The sequence below is a fragment of the Onthophagus taurus genome, chromosome 7 (genome assembly GCF_036711975.1).
Source record: "Onthophagus taurus isolate NC chromosome 7, IU_Otau_3.0, whole genome shotgun sequence".
NCBI lineage: Eukaryota > Metazoa > Arthropoda > Insecta > Coleoptera > Scarabaeidae > Onthophagus > Onthophagus taurus.
Window position 1 is genome coordinate 11,387,534 of NC_091972.1, and position 13,701 is coordinate 11,401,234.

Genomic DNA, 13,701 nt, shown 5'->3' on the forward strand with positions numbered 1-13,701 from the left:
CTTCCCAAACTTTCTTTTAGATGGCGCCCATATAAAATCAAAAACGTTACCTGTAAACGCAAGGTAAAATAAACTATGTTATAATTAAACTTTATTTCTCAACCTAAACACGAATTACATTTCTACTTTTGCTTTTACATCACTTTTTTCTGTGACAACAACCTCTTTTTCCTTTTCCTCAACTTCTTTAGTACTAACAACTTCAGCAATCTGTTTAAATGTAACAGTAGAAGGTTCCTTTGGAGGCATCCATTCAGGTATTATCTTATCATGAATCCTCCAAGAACCATATTCATTGGCTAAATGTTTCTCAAAGACTACATATTCAAGAACATCTTTAGCAATAATTTTGCTACCATGCATAAGTCGACCAAAGCGATCATAAATTGCTAAGCTTTGTTGGGTGTGAAATCGAACTGTAACTTGAGCAAAAATATTTTCTTTTGTAATAATATCAGTACAACGAGCATGTACAATTCTAGGAGGTTCAATTTCTTTAATAAATTTCCAATCGATGGTTTTTAAATAAATGTTATGTCTTATTTCTGGGTAAGCTCTTTCTGTTACAAGTTCTCTTAGAATTCTCTTATCTCCACTCATTAAAGCTTGATGAGATTTAATATAAATATCATTCGCTTGTTTACAAAAAATGGTTGTATCAAACTCTTCTTCAAATGAACGTATTTTCCTGATTGCCATCATAGAACGAGTTTTCTTTGATAATAGTTCTATGTTTTGTTTAGCTCCTTCTGTAGTTATTACAGAAACTTTTCCATCACCTTCTGGAGGAACATACGGTTCAAATACTCCTCCAGTACAACTCAAATGAAATTGACGCTCAACCCATGGCCTCGGTGGTAACAAACCTTGTTCTTTTAACTTAGAACGAACTTCTTCTTCACTTAAATCTTCAAATTTTTCGTTGTATTTCGGCAGATCGATTTTGATCACTTTTAGTTTTCTGAACAATTTCCATTTGGGGTTCCAATGTTTAGTTCTTCTGTATCTTACTTGTTGATAGTTTAATATTGGAGAAAATACGCCTAGTTTTGTTTCCTAAATTACATAAAATGTTGCAATGTTAATTAATGTCGGTTATAAGTAGAATTTAACGTACGGAAAGCAAATTTACTCCTAATTTTTGGATTATTTTGTGTGCCATTTGTATGGAGGTTAGAATTTTTGAGGTTATGTTACTTGAGTGTGAGGTTCGTTTGATTGTGTTGTAAAATATTTTTATTTTAATAAATTTATTTGTTAAATGAAGCGATTTAATTGTGGCTTGTTTAATAATGTTATTGAAATATTGTTTATGGAATTTTATTTGTATATAAATTAATTTAATAAAAATTAATTATAGTAATCAAAAGTATTAATCGAAATTTACCAGGTTCTGTCAAAATTGACAGATGTCGCTTTACCGGTAAGAAATCGAGATTCTCAAAATAAAATGGTTTTATTAAGAAAGTTAACAGCTTTACAATATCCAAACCTAGAAAATATAAATATTCAAGGTAAATAATAATTGGTAATCAATAGATGTGTGCTTATTATCTTTATTGTTAAGATGAAGGAGTGTATAGAAATATTGTGGTATGGTTAGAAGGTAATAGGGTAAAAAAATGTGATCAAAGTTTATCTGATCAACTTGGTGATACAACATCTTCTAATTGGAATGATTTTTATTTAACTTATTTAAAATCGTTGAATTGCCCTGAAAATATTAATAAAGAAGCTCAAATTGATTGGTTAGCAGGATATGCTATAAAAAGTAGTTATCAAAAAGAAAGTGAGTCTTTTAAGGACTTTTCTGAAAAGCTTAAACTAATTGTTATTATTTTTTTAAGAAAATAAATTTAATTCAATTGAATCCACAAAAAAATCAACAACTCCAAATGTTGTAACGGATAATCCATTAGATAAATTAGATTTTTCATGTCAAGAATTTTATGATGGTGTCACTAATTTAGCGAAAGTTTTAAAAGTAACTCCACATCCAGATCATTATGTTACATTAGAAGCATGTCGAAAAGTCGTTGAAAGTCATTTTATTAATGAAAAAAATCCTGGTAAAGATCATGGTAACAAAGTAAGTTAAAAAATAATACAACATTGAATTTATTGATATATTTATAAAAATTTTTTTAATTATAAAGGGTACCCCATTTCCATATCACAATACCGATCTTGGTTTTGATTTGGGTGATGTCGGTTTAAACCAAGCAGCGAAAGTTTTAAGACTTATCTACATACAAGATTTGCGCAACTTACAAACTAAAGGAAACGAAGTTATTGTTTCTGTCCAAAACATCACAGCTAATCCAAAAACTGATACTAAACTGGGAAAAGTTGGAAAATAATTGCAAATAATTATGGAAAATGATTAAAATTAAATAAAATTGTTCTTTTTATTGTGCATGTCGAAATGGAGAGTAATCGAACATTTCACCTATTCCTAAGGCGGTAGCTCCTAAAAAAAAATTGTTTTTATTTATCTATATTTATCAATAATACATTAATCTATTACATACCAGATGCTAATGAATAAAATGTATACTTCGAAAATCGAGTTTGTTTTCTACCCTGATAGAATAAATAACCTCCAATACCCAACATACAACCAACTGATATTAATTTACACGATAAACACGGTTCTGTTCTTTTTTGAACCATTTCGGAATGTTCTAGGAATGTTTGGATAATAAAAAATTAAGTTTTTTCCGATTTTTTTTGTGAATTACGATTGAGTATTATTTAGGAGATGTGTTGTGTTAAAAGTTTTTATGTTGGTATTAATTTTAGTATACCTGTCACTTTCAAAAGCTTGCTTTTACTTTATGTCAATAGATTGCGCAATTGCTAAAAAAATATAATATTTATTAAAAACGTTTTATTAATAATATCTAAATTATTTATATTATACACAAAAATAAACTACTTGATCTATACAAATGCTAGGTTTACTTTTTATTTTTTACATAAATAGAATTTTAACAACACACTAATAGATGGCACTCTTATATAATTAATTTGAAATTGAAATAAATCAAATAAATATAACAATTAAGTATAAATTATCTTAAATTATCTGTTGAATCTGGATCATAGTAAGAAGTTTCACTTTCAAACATCCCTGGGACAATCTGTTTGGGATGTGGATGAAGCGAGTTTCTTGGGCTTTGTGTGGGAATCATATTTGCTTGATCGGAGTTATTAACAGATTTTTTCCTAATAAATAATAAAATAATAATGTTACAAATTAGTAATAAAGTAATATTTAGAAATATTGACCGTAAAATAATAAATTTAAACCAACCTTTTATTGATTCCAGTCAATCGTTGTTTAAACCGTTTGAAAAGGTACAAAACCACAGTAAACAAGAGGATAACAACGCAAATTATTATTAACCATAACGTAAAAACGGATGTTTCAGGTAAATTATAAATACTAAATTCAGGACTGAGATGTTTTGAATAATGCAACCACATCTGTTCCAAATGGTCTGAATTTAATTGGTAATCGTCATCATTATCTCGAATGATTGGTAATCTGAATGTTATTTGAACGCAATTTTTTCTCTTAGGCCAGTTTATTGGACATTGAACTATTGTGTCTATTAAAACATTTTCAACACTGAAAATAATTTTAAGATTTTATTTTAAAAAATACAACCTAAGAATTTTTAGTATTACCTAATTTCACCTTCGATGTTATTATAAGCACAATATTCTATTGCCATTTGGGCTATATTATTTCTTAATCTATTCAAAACAGATTCTGTATACTGACTTGGTCCGGTTAAATTAACTGTTATGGAATCAGATTCATTGTAAGAAGGTGTTGGCCATGGAATTGGCGTGGTTGGGGTCGACGTTGTTGTTGTTCCTTCACCTACATAATTTGGAAAATATGTGTGTTTAAACCTTAATAAATGTTATCAATTTAGTTTGATTCTTACCATATCGACTAACTGTTATTTTAAACTCTTCACATGTAGCATTTTTAGTTTCGCCTTCATCAAATAAATCGGCAAAAAAATCAACATTTTCTTCATCATCATAAACAATCCTTTGAGGGGTCGTTAAAATACCTTGTTTACACGTTATATAAATTTCATTTTTAAGTGATAAATATTCCCTGGAGGTGTTTAAAAATCCCGTAAAAATAATTCCATCATACCCATCATCTATTTCAAGACCTACAAAAAATTGATTTATATAACGCAACATTATGGTAATTTTAGATGCAATAATTCACCTGCTTTCATTAAAATATACTCTCCTTGGTTTGTAATATTAATGTTTTCAACAGATATAAGTATTTGAAATCCATCATCGGCCTTAATAGAAATTTCATTCGATTCAATGAAGTCAATTTCTACGACATCATCATTAAGTGGAATCTGTTTACTTAATGTGGTTTGAACTAAAACAATTTTAAAGTTAATTATTAAGTACTAAAAATATTGCAAAAAGTAAATACTTAAAAACAAAAAGATGCACAAAAATCGTAGAATATCCATGTTAAACATTAAATGCAATCACTAAAAACAGTACTTTATTGTGAATTGATTCTAAAACGGATGTATTAAGTGAAGTAGTTAATAATCTTATCGGGATATTTCTTTTCTGATAAAGATAATTGATAAAAACATGAGACAGTTTAATTTTTTTAAAATTTATTATTGTCAATCATTTTTTTAATTAACATAAAAATAAAATTAATTTGAATCTCATTGACCTTCAAAAACTCCAAGATTCTGCGGCTCAATATCAGTTGTTGTTTGTTATTTAGAACCAACACTCATTAAATGTTTAATAATATTCAGCATCATTATTTTATTCAACACAAGTTACAATTTACATGCAATCAACGTGTTCAATTTTTTAAAATGCATAAAATAACATTATTAACTTTCATTGTATTATTTATCATGATTAAAAGGTCAAATGGAGAGTGCTCATCTAGAGGAAGACACATTTATTGTGAATATACAACTATTCAAAGTATTGCGAGTACGTTTTCTAGTAATAATGTAAGTGAAATTAGAAAATTATATCTTAATCTAAGTAGATGTTTAATTGTGTTTAAATGTTAATAAAGTAATTTGTTGTTTTTTCTGTTATAAATACAATTTCTTAGAAATATGTTAAGAATTTGACGTAAATAACCTTGAACTGTAGTAATAAAAAAAACTAGGTATGTTTTTAATTTTCTACAATAAACTAGGCAGGATTTTTTATATATTAATGATATCCATTAATGGTAGTAGAGATGAGCAAAACTGCGATTGTGATTTTGAAATCGCAGTGACTGTAACCTGCGATTGTAATTCAATAGTTCGAAACAAGTGGAAACATTTTTGTATTTGTCAGCCGTGACATAACAAATAAACCTCCAAAAAACTCGTTATTCTGTTATTCTTTGCGAATATATTTTAAATTTGTATTTAGAAATAAAAGCATTTCGGCTTTTTTGCCGCTAAGGCGGTTTCGCCTATATGTCAATATTTACCCTACGTTTGAAAATTGCCGTTCACAAGGAATAGATGTAACACATGCACTAAACCTCTTCTGCGCAACACATGCTAGGTGGGGAAACAAATATTTATTTTCTTTCCACTCATCCAAATTGCTGTACCTACCTACTTCTAATATAGTCTTGGTAGTAGAAGTTCCCGTACCAACAGGTTGGTAATTTTGAGCTGCCTTTTCAAGATCTTCCCAAAATTCGGCATCTTCTATATTTCGATTTCTGGCTTCATTTGACTTAAATACAATTTCTTTATTGTATCACTGTATTTAAAAACCCAACCGATGATTGTTTACAAAAGTTCTTACCAAAGCAATTTACAAAATCAGTAATCTTTTTAATGCTAACTGTAATAACATCAATGTATTCTCTATTTGCCCAATCTTGTTATATCTATTTTTGAATCGTTTCTCTGTGTGGAGTTGCCATTATTTAAATAATTTGATAATTGTGGCTTGATGTTTAACAACGTACAATGTATTAAAATGTACACAAATTGATAAATTGAAAAAAGAATTGTTTAAAATTTATCAAATTATAATAAATTAGATTGGTAAGTAATTGACACATTCCAGTGGGGATGTTTATCCAGTAGTATTGTGGAGATATGTGTACACCAGTGGGTTACTTCACATAGTATTTAATAATAATAATAATAATAACTTTATTAGTGCTCTATGCCCAAGGCTTACACACGTCATTTTAAACAGAATATACAACAAAATACAGACGCAGGAGCCGAGAAGAAAATACACTAAAAATACATTCATACAATGACAATATCACTCCTTAAAAACTCCTCGACTGAGTAGAACGCACCCGTCATCAGGAAATTCTTCATAACAGTTTTAAATTGCTTATGTTGTCGTGCTCTAATAGATTGCGGTAACTTATTATACAAAATCTGACCAGTATACAAATGACCTTTCTGCGTTCCACTCAACCGACAAAAATCTACGCACATGTTCGTACGGTTTCTGGTAAAGTAACTGTGCACGTCGGCGTGCGTCTTATACTGTTCATCATTACTATGAATATACAGCAAACATTTCAGAATAAACAATGATGGAAGCGTTAGAATATTCAAGGATTCAAAGGCGAGGCGACAATCTTCCCTATAACTAAGTTTTGCCAACACTCTCACAGCTCTGCGTTGTAAACCAAACACATAATTACTTGCTGGACTCCCACCCCAGGCAATAATACCATAGTCAATCATTGAGTGTATCAGCGCATAATACGCTGTTTTGGCCACCTCGACAGATACCGAGCTCACTAGTCTACGTAGTAGAAAAATGTTTCTTGAGATCTTTTTACCACTTTCAGCCACATGCACATCAAATTTCAGATCTCTGGAGCTCACCGTTATGCCCAGCAATCTAGCAGGGGGGAAATCACCCACACAGTCCCGTTTTAGGGTGAAAAGTGTCAGAACCGTTTTGTCTTTATTCAAACATAGTTCATTAGCTACACACCAGTCGTTCGCAGCAGTCAACAGTTTGTTTGAGGAAGACATTACCTCCTCGTAGTTTAACCCGGAGACAAGCAAAGTGGCATCATCAGCGTACAACAAACACTTTACACCCTCTCCCAGGTAACCAGGAAAATCATTAAAGTACAGGAGGAACAAAAGGGGCCCCAAAATAGATCCCTGAGGGACACCCCTCGAGATTGGAAGTTTTCCAGATACTTTGTCTCCACATTTAACCACTTGAAACCTATCGGACAGGTATGATTCGATAAGAGCAACACTATTTAAATCAAAGCGAAAAACAGACTTCAGCTTCAGGAGAAGAATACGGTGCGACACACTATCAAAAGTACGAGACAAATCAAGAAATAGAGCAGCACAGTACTCCCGATCTTCATACGTACTGTGACAGACATTCATAAAATTAACAATCGCATCCCCGGTGCTCCTACCAGGTCGAAAGCCGAACTGATTCTCGAAAAGCACATCATACAATTCCACGTGTGCCATTATTTGTTTGTAGATTACGCGCTCAAATATTTTGGACAGTATCGGGAGAATGCTAATGGGACGATAATTCGAACAATCGTTTTTATCCCCATGCTTTAAAATAGGCACAATGGAAGCCATCTTTAATTGATCCGGGAAAGTATGTGATCGCATCATGCTGTTAACCATTATGGTAAGGGGCGCAACCATGAGGCTAATGTTACATTTTATAGCCCCCGTTGAAACACCGTATATGTCTCTAGTTCCGTTTGTCTTTAAACACTGTAGAACACTTCTAACTTCACTCTCTGATACCTCAACAAAAGAGAAAACAGGAACATTGTCAAAGTTACTACGACACAGATGTAAGGAGGACCCAATAGACGGGCCGAGTTTAGCAACAATGTTATTAGCGACATTTACAAAAAAGCTGTTTAGATTATTGGGATCCATATCCGCAACATTCTGCTTGTCCACACTGACCCTGCACCCATTAATCAAAGTCCAAGAGGCCCGCGATTTGTTGCTCGATGCGTTAATGTATCCGACAGCGGCCTTCTGTTTAGCCTCAACGATGCCATTACTGTACGCCGACCTTGCTCTATCCCTCATTTCCTTAAGATTAGCAGTTCCATAACGATTGAAAAGATTGGAAGCGAGATCACACCTGAGTCTCATCTGACGCAGTGTATTATTGAACCACTTTACGCCTCCGTCACAATTTCTAACACGTTTTCTAGTTAGAGGATACGCCATATAAAAAGTTGATAGAAATCTATGAAAGAAACAGTCAAATCTATCCTTGAAAATGAAACTGTCATCACAGAGAAATTCCCAAGTATAACCCTGAAAGGATTCAAAGAATCTCAAATTCCCCTCAACGGTAAGCCTCCTGTACATTACAGAACTGTAGTCAATTCCAATTGGAAGTGATACTGCAGCAGAGACAAATTGACCATGGTGATCAGAGATATTATTCACGACCACCCCAGCTTTGAACCTGTCCTCAGCAAAATTAACAAATATATTGTCAAGACAGTTTTTGCCCCTGGTGTGTCCGGAGATAGATGGTGAAAACCCGAAAGAAGAAAAAATATTACACAGTTCAATAGCATTTGACTCTCCGCTACCAAATCTGACATTGAAGTCACCCAGGACCACAACATGCTTGTGGTTCGCAAGAGTGCCCAGAACACGCTCCATAATGTCCTTAAAAGTTGTAAAATTCCCAGATGGGGACCTATATACGCATACAATCACAACACGAGAGACCTCGCAACGCAGTGCCGCCAATTCACAATCCATCTCCACCGACAAGTCATTTATGTCACCCAACAAACTACATTTCCGGTCTCTTTTCGCGAATATCGCCACTCCACCATGGATGTGATCCGTCCTAGCAAAGTATGAAAGAGCAATCCACCCCCCAACTGACACACCAAGCTGAAACTCCAAATCAAAAAGAAAATGCTCACTTATGCACACAAAATCAAAGACAATATTGTAAGTTTCAAGAAATATCTCAAGTTCACCTAATTTTTGACGCAAACCCTGAGCATTAATGTGAAAAATGGAAATAATTGACTTATCAACGGTCGCCACGGGATAGGATTGGATGAAAGAGGTAGAAGGCTCCAATTCATTCACATTGTCAAACACACGCCTATTTCACTCCTTATTCATAAGTTACAGATGTTGCTACTGATTGTGAGGAAATTATATAGCAAGAAGTAAAAACAAGTATATTTGAGATAAATGAATCAGTAAAGAAACTATATTTTTAGAAATACAAAGCTTATATAAATAGAAAACAACAATCGTTACAATTTGATTATAACTTCTTTATTGATTTATACATGGAGATAGCGACAGAACAAGTTCCATTAGAAGCTACCTCACAACTACAGTAGATATGTAATAGGGCTAGAAGGCTAGAATAGCTTAAAGAAAAGTTTAGTTCTCAAAACAGAATTTTGAGGTTTTTCTGTCCGGTTAAATTAACTGTTATGAAATCAGATTCATTGTAAGAAGGTGTTGGCCAAGGAATTGGCGTGGTTGGGTCAATGTTGTTGTTGTTCCTTCACCTACACAATTTGGAAAATATGTGTGTTTAAACCTTAATAAATGTTGTCAATTTATTTCCATTCTTACCAAATCGACTAACTATTATTTTAAACTCTTCACATGTAGGATTTTTAGTTTCGTGTTCATCAAATGAATCGGCAAAAAAATCAACATTTTCTTCATCATCATTAACAATCGTTTGAGGTGGCGCTAAAGTAGCTTCTTGACACGTTATATAAATTTCATTTTTAAGTGATAAATATTCCCTGGAGGTGTTTAAAAATCCCGTAAAAATAATTCCATCATAGCCATCATCTATTCCAAGACCTACAAAAAATTAATTTATATAAGGCAACATTGTGATAATTTTAGATGCAATAATTCACCTGCTTTCATTAAAATATACTCTCCTTCATATGTAATATTAAAATTTTCAACAGATATAAGTATTTGAAATCCATCCTCGGCCTTAACAAAAACTTCATTCGTTTCATCGAATTCAATTTCTACGACATCATTATCAAGTTGAATTTGTTTACTTAATGTGGTTTGAACTAAAACAATTTTAAAGTTCATTATTAAGTACTAAAAATATTGCAAAAGTAACTACTTAAAAACAAAAAGATGCACGAAAATCGTAGAATATCCATGTTAAACATCAAATGCAATCACTAAAAACAGATCTTTATTGCGAATTGATTCTAAAACGGATGTATTAAGTGAAATAGTTAATAATCTTATCGGGATATTTCTTTTCTGATAAAGGTAATTGATAAAAACATGAGACAGTTTAGTTTTTTAAAATTTATTATTTATTTTAATTAACATAAAAATAAAATTAATTTGAATGTCATTGACCTTCAAAAACTCCAAGATTCTGCGGCTCAATATCAGTTGTTGTTTGTTATTTGGAACCGACACTCATTAAATGCTTAATAATATTCAACATCATTATTTTACTCAACATAAGTTACAATTTACATGCAATCAACGTGTTCAATTTTTTAAAATGCATAAAATAACATTATCAACTTTCATTGTATTATTTATCATGATTAAAAGGTCAAATGGAGAGTGCTCATCTAGAGGAAGAAACATTTATTGTGAATATACAACTATTCAAAGTATTGCGAGTACGTTTTCTAGTAATAATGTAAGTCAAATTAGGAAATTATATCTTAATCAAAGTAGATATTTAAGTAATTTGTTGCTTTTTCTGTTATAAATACAATTTCTTAAAAATATGTTAAGAATTTGACGTAAATAACCTTGAATTGTAGTAATAAAAAAACAGTATGGTTTTAATTTTTTACAATAAACTAGGCAGGATTTTTTATATATTAATGATATCCATTAATGGTAGCTGTTTCCCCTATCTGTCAATATTTGCCCTGCTTTTGAAAATTGCCGTTCACAAGGAATAGATGTAACACATGCACTAAACCTCTTCTGCGCAACACATGCTAGGTGGGGAAACAAATATATATTTTCTTTCCACTCATCCAAATTGCTGTACCTACCTATTTCTAATATAGCCTTGGTAGTAGAAATTCCCGTACCAACATGTTGGTAATTTTGAGCTGCCTTTTCAAAATCCTCCCAAAAATCGTCATCTTCTATATTTTGATTTCTGGCTTATTTTGATTTAAATACAACTTCAGTTTTGTTATCAGCTCAGCTTGTTAACTCGTCCGAAATCTTTTCAGCTACCAAAGAAATAACATCTTGTTTGGCGATTTCTGCATTTCTCTTGTCTTTAAAGGGTAATTCTTTAATAACATTTTGACTGCCCCTGTATACTTAATTTGTCTTTATTGTAATAGAATTTAAAAAACACTAAAACTTTTGTAACTTAACATTTTTTGCTAGCTATCTTACTTTAGGAGATAACTAACCGTTTCCATAGCAATAAGCGACCCTTTATATGATAATAAATTATTATTTTTTATTGTTTTAGAGTATAATAACCTCAGCAAATATCGAAACATGTTACTTAGGACACGCAAGAAAAGAATTTCTACCATTTAACAACTTAAACACATTATCTTTACGTTGTGATATAATAACATTAGAAGAAGAAGCATTCCGCAATTTAAAAAATCTTCAACATCTAAATTTAACTTCGAATAAAATCGCAAGACTTCCGCATAATATGTTCCGGGATTTATCACAATTAAATACCATAGATTTATCGAATAATGATTTAACGTTAACTACAATCGATACGTTTTATCATTTATGGGCTTTATCATATTTAAATATTGCTTTTAATAAAATAATCGAATTAAAATTGGGAACTTTAGATGCAATTCCCAATTTAAAAACGTTAAAAGCGAATAATAATCGAATTCATTTGCTAAGATTAGGTGTATTGGATGGTGGAAGAAATTTGGAAAATTTAGATTTATCTAATAATATAATCGAGGAAATTCCATTTGGATTATTTGACAACTGTGCAAAATTAAAAGATTTAAATTTATCTAACAATGAAATAAGAAGTTTACCTTTAGGTTGTTTAGATAAATTAACCTCTATGGAAACATTAAATTTATCTAACAACAAATTTCAAAAAGTAGAGTTGGGGTTATTCGATGAAATGCCGAAATTGAAAGAATTAGATTTAAGCGAAAATAAATTGTTAGAGTTACCTTTAGGTGTTTTTGATCAATTAGAAAATTTACAAACGCTGAAACTGCAAAGTTGTAAGTTACAAGGAATCGAAAATGGAATTTTCGACAAAAACAAAAGACTAATTACGTTAGATTTATCGCAAAATCGTATTGAAAAATTAGAAGATGGAACTTTAGACGATACAAAAGCATTGAGATATTTTAATATTTCTCATAACTCTATTACAAATCTCGAAAAGAATGTATTCCATCAAACTCAAATGATCGAACTTGATCTTTCTCATAACGACATTTCTAATTTACCTCATGGCATATTTAAATTAAATTATGCAGAAAAAATTTATTTAAATAACAACAGAATTAGTAATATTGACACTAAAGTTTTTGAATCATTATCGAATTTAGTTTATTTAAATTTAGAGTATAATCAATTAAGACAAATCAATGATGGTATATTTAACTATTTGCCTCGCTTGCAACAAATTGATATTGCTGGAAATACATGGAATTGTGATTATTTTAGGAAATTATTAAATCTTTTAAGTAATAAATATATTAATTTTAATAAAAATAGCGACTACTTTAAAGGATATAAACCTGTTTGTGTTGTTAATAGTTTATAAATTTAATTAAAAGAAAAAATTAATTCAGTTTACCTACAAATACATATCAATTGTATTTAATTATTTTACATTACGAAAAGTTGTTATAAAATTATTGTAGCTTAAAAATATTTTATAATAAATATGTTCTAAATAAAGAATAACATATAAATACTTTTTTTTACATTAATGTCTCTCCTTTGGTGACCTAAAATTGAACATTTAATGAATTTTTGAGATATTGAAATAATAATAAAGAATACTTACACAAGCTTCTAAATAATCAATTTTCCTTTCGAGTGTGGTCAATTTCTCATTTAGAACAGCCAATTTTGATCTGCACGATAAATCTGCAAAGTTTTCTCAGTAATAATAATGATTTACAGTAGTACAATAAAGTCTACATATTTACACCCCAGAAATGATATTTTTCTCAAATTGATCTCTATATGTCAGTTATTGCTGTATGTAGACTTTTTTGAGTTATAAATATGATTATGTTTTGTGTTTTTCATTATAAATACCAAGTTATACATTTTTTATATGAAATATTAAAATAATATAGACTTCTATGCTCCATTTAAAAATTTCATTGAATTACATTTCAGGAGCTGAGATATTATCATTCTTTGGAGTGTATGTAGACTTTATTATATCACTGTATTTAAAAACCCAACCCATGATTGTTTACAAAAGTTCTTACCAAAGGAATTTAGAAAATCAGTAATCTTTTTAATGCTAACTGTAATAACATCAATATATTCTCTATTTGCCCAATCTTGTTGTATCTGTTTTTGAATCGTTTCTCTGTGTGGAGTTGCCATTATTTAAATAATTTGATAATTGTGGCTTGAGATTTAACAACGTACAATGTATTAAAATGTACACAAATGTCAAATGGAAATGTCAAAA

At 30.6% G+C, this 13,701-nt stretch overlaps 5 protein-coding genes and 1 long non-coding RNA gene across 8 annotated transcripts; 2 read left to right on the forward strand and 4 right to left on the reverse strand.

Moving 5' to 3' along the window:
- Positions 1-74: 74 nt before the first annotated feature.
- Positions 75-1,226, reverse strand: LOC111423934 (mitochondrial ribosomal protein L45). Its single transcript, XM_023057330.2, has 2 exons — positions 1,118-1,226; positions 75-1,056 (listed from the first exon to the last, which is right to left on the reverse strand). The coding sequence occupies exons 1-2, from the start codon at positions 1,160-1,162 to the stop codon at positions 115-117; spliced, it is 987 nt and encodes a 328-aa protein (XP_022913098.1). The 5' UTR covers positions 1,163-1,226; the 3' UTR covers positions 75-114.
- Positions 1,227-1,365: 139 nt separating this feature from the next.
- On the forward strand, positions 1,366-2,426 carry LOC111423935 (RNA transcription, translation and transport factor protein). The gene is made up of 4 exons (XM_023057331.2): positions 1,366-1,514; positions 1,568-1,789; positions 1,848-2,089; positions 2,157-2,426. The coding sequence occupies exons 1-4, from the start codon at positions 1,451-1,453 to the stop codon at positions 2,358-2,360; spliced, it is 732 nt and encodes a 243-aa protein (XP_022913099.2). The 5' UTR covers positions 1,366-1,450; the 3' UTR covers positions 2,361-2,426.
- Positions 2,113-2,880, reverse strand: LOC111423938 (uncharacterized). Its single transcript, XR_002707553.2, has 2 exons — positions 2,532-2,880; positions 2,113-2,470 (listed from the first exon to the last, which is right to left on the reverse strand). It is a non-coding gene; the product is annotated as an uncharacterized lncRNA (long non-coding RNA).
- A 62-nt stretch (positions 2,881-2,942) lies between these two features.
- Positions 2,943-10,491, reverse strand: LOC111423932 (uncharacterized). 3 transcript variants are annotated; one of them, XM_071198322.1, is made up of 7 exons: positions 10,416-10,491; positions 10,168-10,228; positions 4,259-4,426; positions 3,960-4,199; positions 3,694-3,892; positions 3,317-3,634; positions 2,943-3,228 (listed from the first exon to the last, which is right to left on the reverse strand). In XM_071198322.1, exons 2-7 carry the CDS (start codon positions 10,214-10,216, stop codon positions 3,075-3,077), a joined length of 1,128 nt encoding a protein of 375 aa, XP_071054423.1. In that variant the 5' UTR covers positions 10,217-10,228; positions 10,416-10,491; the 3' UTR covers positions 2,943-3,074. The 3 variants fall into 3 exon arrangements, with proteins under 3 accessions (XP_071054423.1, XP_071054422.1, XP_022913095.2); XM_071198321.1 differs by lacking the exon at positions 10,416-10,491 and having other exon boundaries at positions 10,168-10,282; XM_023057327.2 differs by lacking the exons at positions 10,168-10,228; positions 10,416-10,491 and adding an exon at positions 4,484-4,593.
- Positions 10,485-12,961, forward strand: LOC111423863 (leucine-rich repeat-containing protein 15-like). The gene is made up of 2 exons (XM_071198317.1): positions 10,485-10,710; positions 11,515-12,961. The coding sequence occupies exons 1-2, from the start codon at positions 10,486-10,488 to the stop codon at positions 12,808-12,810; spliced, it is 1,521 nt and encodes a 506-aa protein (XP_071054418.1). The 5' UTR covers position 10,485; the 3' UTR covers positions 12,811-12,961.
- LOC111423927 (haematopoietic stem/progenitor cell protein 300) lies at positions 12,834-13,697 on the reverse strand. Its single transcript, XM_023057323.2, has 3 exons — positions 13,493-13,697; positions 13,057-13,139; positions 12,834-12,997 (listed from the first exon to the last, which is right to left on the reverse strand). Exons 1-3 carry the CDS (start codon positions 13,611-13,613, stop codon positions 12,971-12,973), a joined length of 231 nt encoding a protein of 76 aa, XP_022913091.1. The 5' UTR covers positions 13,614-13,697; the 3' UTR covers positions 12,834-12,970.
- Between the last annotated feature and the right edge of the window lie 4 nt (positions 13,698-13,701).

Excerpts from the sequence above, each read along its gene's own strand:
- LOC111423934 (XM_023057330.2), bottom strand. The coding sequence starts at position 1,162 with ATGGCACACAAAATAATCCAAAAATTAGGAGTAAATTTGCTTTCC. Across the intron at positions 1,057-1,117 it reads TAGGAGTAAATTTGCTTTCC|GAAACAAAACTAGGCGTATT; the intron begins GTACGTTAAATT and ends TATGTAATTTAG.
- LOC111423935 (XM_023057331.2), top strand. The coding sequence starts at position 1,451 with ATGGTTTTATTAAGAAAGTTAACAGCTTTACAATATCCAAACCTAGAA. Across the intron at positions 1,790-1,847 it reads AAGTAGTTATCAAAAAGAAA|AAAATAAATTTAATTCAATT; the intron begins GTGAGTCTTTTA and ends TATTTTTTTAAG. Across the intron at positions 2,090-2,156 it reads GTAAAGATCATGGTAACAAA|GGTACCCCATTTCCATATCA; the intron begins GTAAGTTAAAAA and ends TTAATTATAAAG.
- LOC111423932 (XM_071198322.1), bottom strand. The coding sequence starts at position 10,216 with ATGTTTAACATGGATATTCTACGATTTTCGTGCATCTTTTTGTTTTTA. Across the intron at positions 3,635-3,693 it reads AACATCGAAGGTGAAATTAG|TGTTGAAAATGTTTTAATAG; the intron begins GTAATACTAAAA and ends AATTATTTTCAG. Across the intron at positions 3,229-3,316 it reads TTGACTGGAATCAATAAAAG|GAAAAAATCTGTTAATAACT; the intron begins GTTGGTTTAAAT and ends ATTATTTATTAG.
- LOC111423863 (XM_071198317.1), top strand. The coding sequence starts at position 10,486 with ATGCTTAATAATATTCAACATCATTATTTTACTCAACATAAGTTACAA. Across the intron at positions 10,711-11,514 it reads GTACGTTTTCTAGTAATAAT|AGTATAATAACCTCAGCAAA; the intron begins GTAAGTCAAATT and ends TTATTGTTTTAG.
- LOC111423927 (XM_023057323.2), bottom strand. The coding sequence starts at position 13,613 with ATGGCAACTCCACACAGAGAAACGATTCAAAAACAGATACAACAAGAT. Across the intron at positions 13,140-13,492 it reads TGATTTTCTAAATTCCTTTG|ATTTATCGTGCAGATCAAAA; the intron begins GTAAGAACTTTT and ends AAAACTTTGCAG. Across the intron at positions 12,998-13,056 it reads TTGATTATTTAGAAGCTTGT|GTCACCAAAGGAGAGACATT; the intron begins GTAAGTATTCTT and ends GTTCAATTTTAG.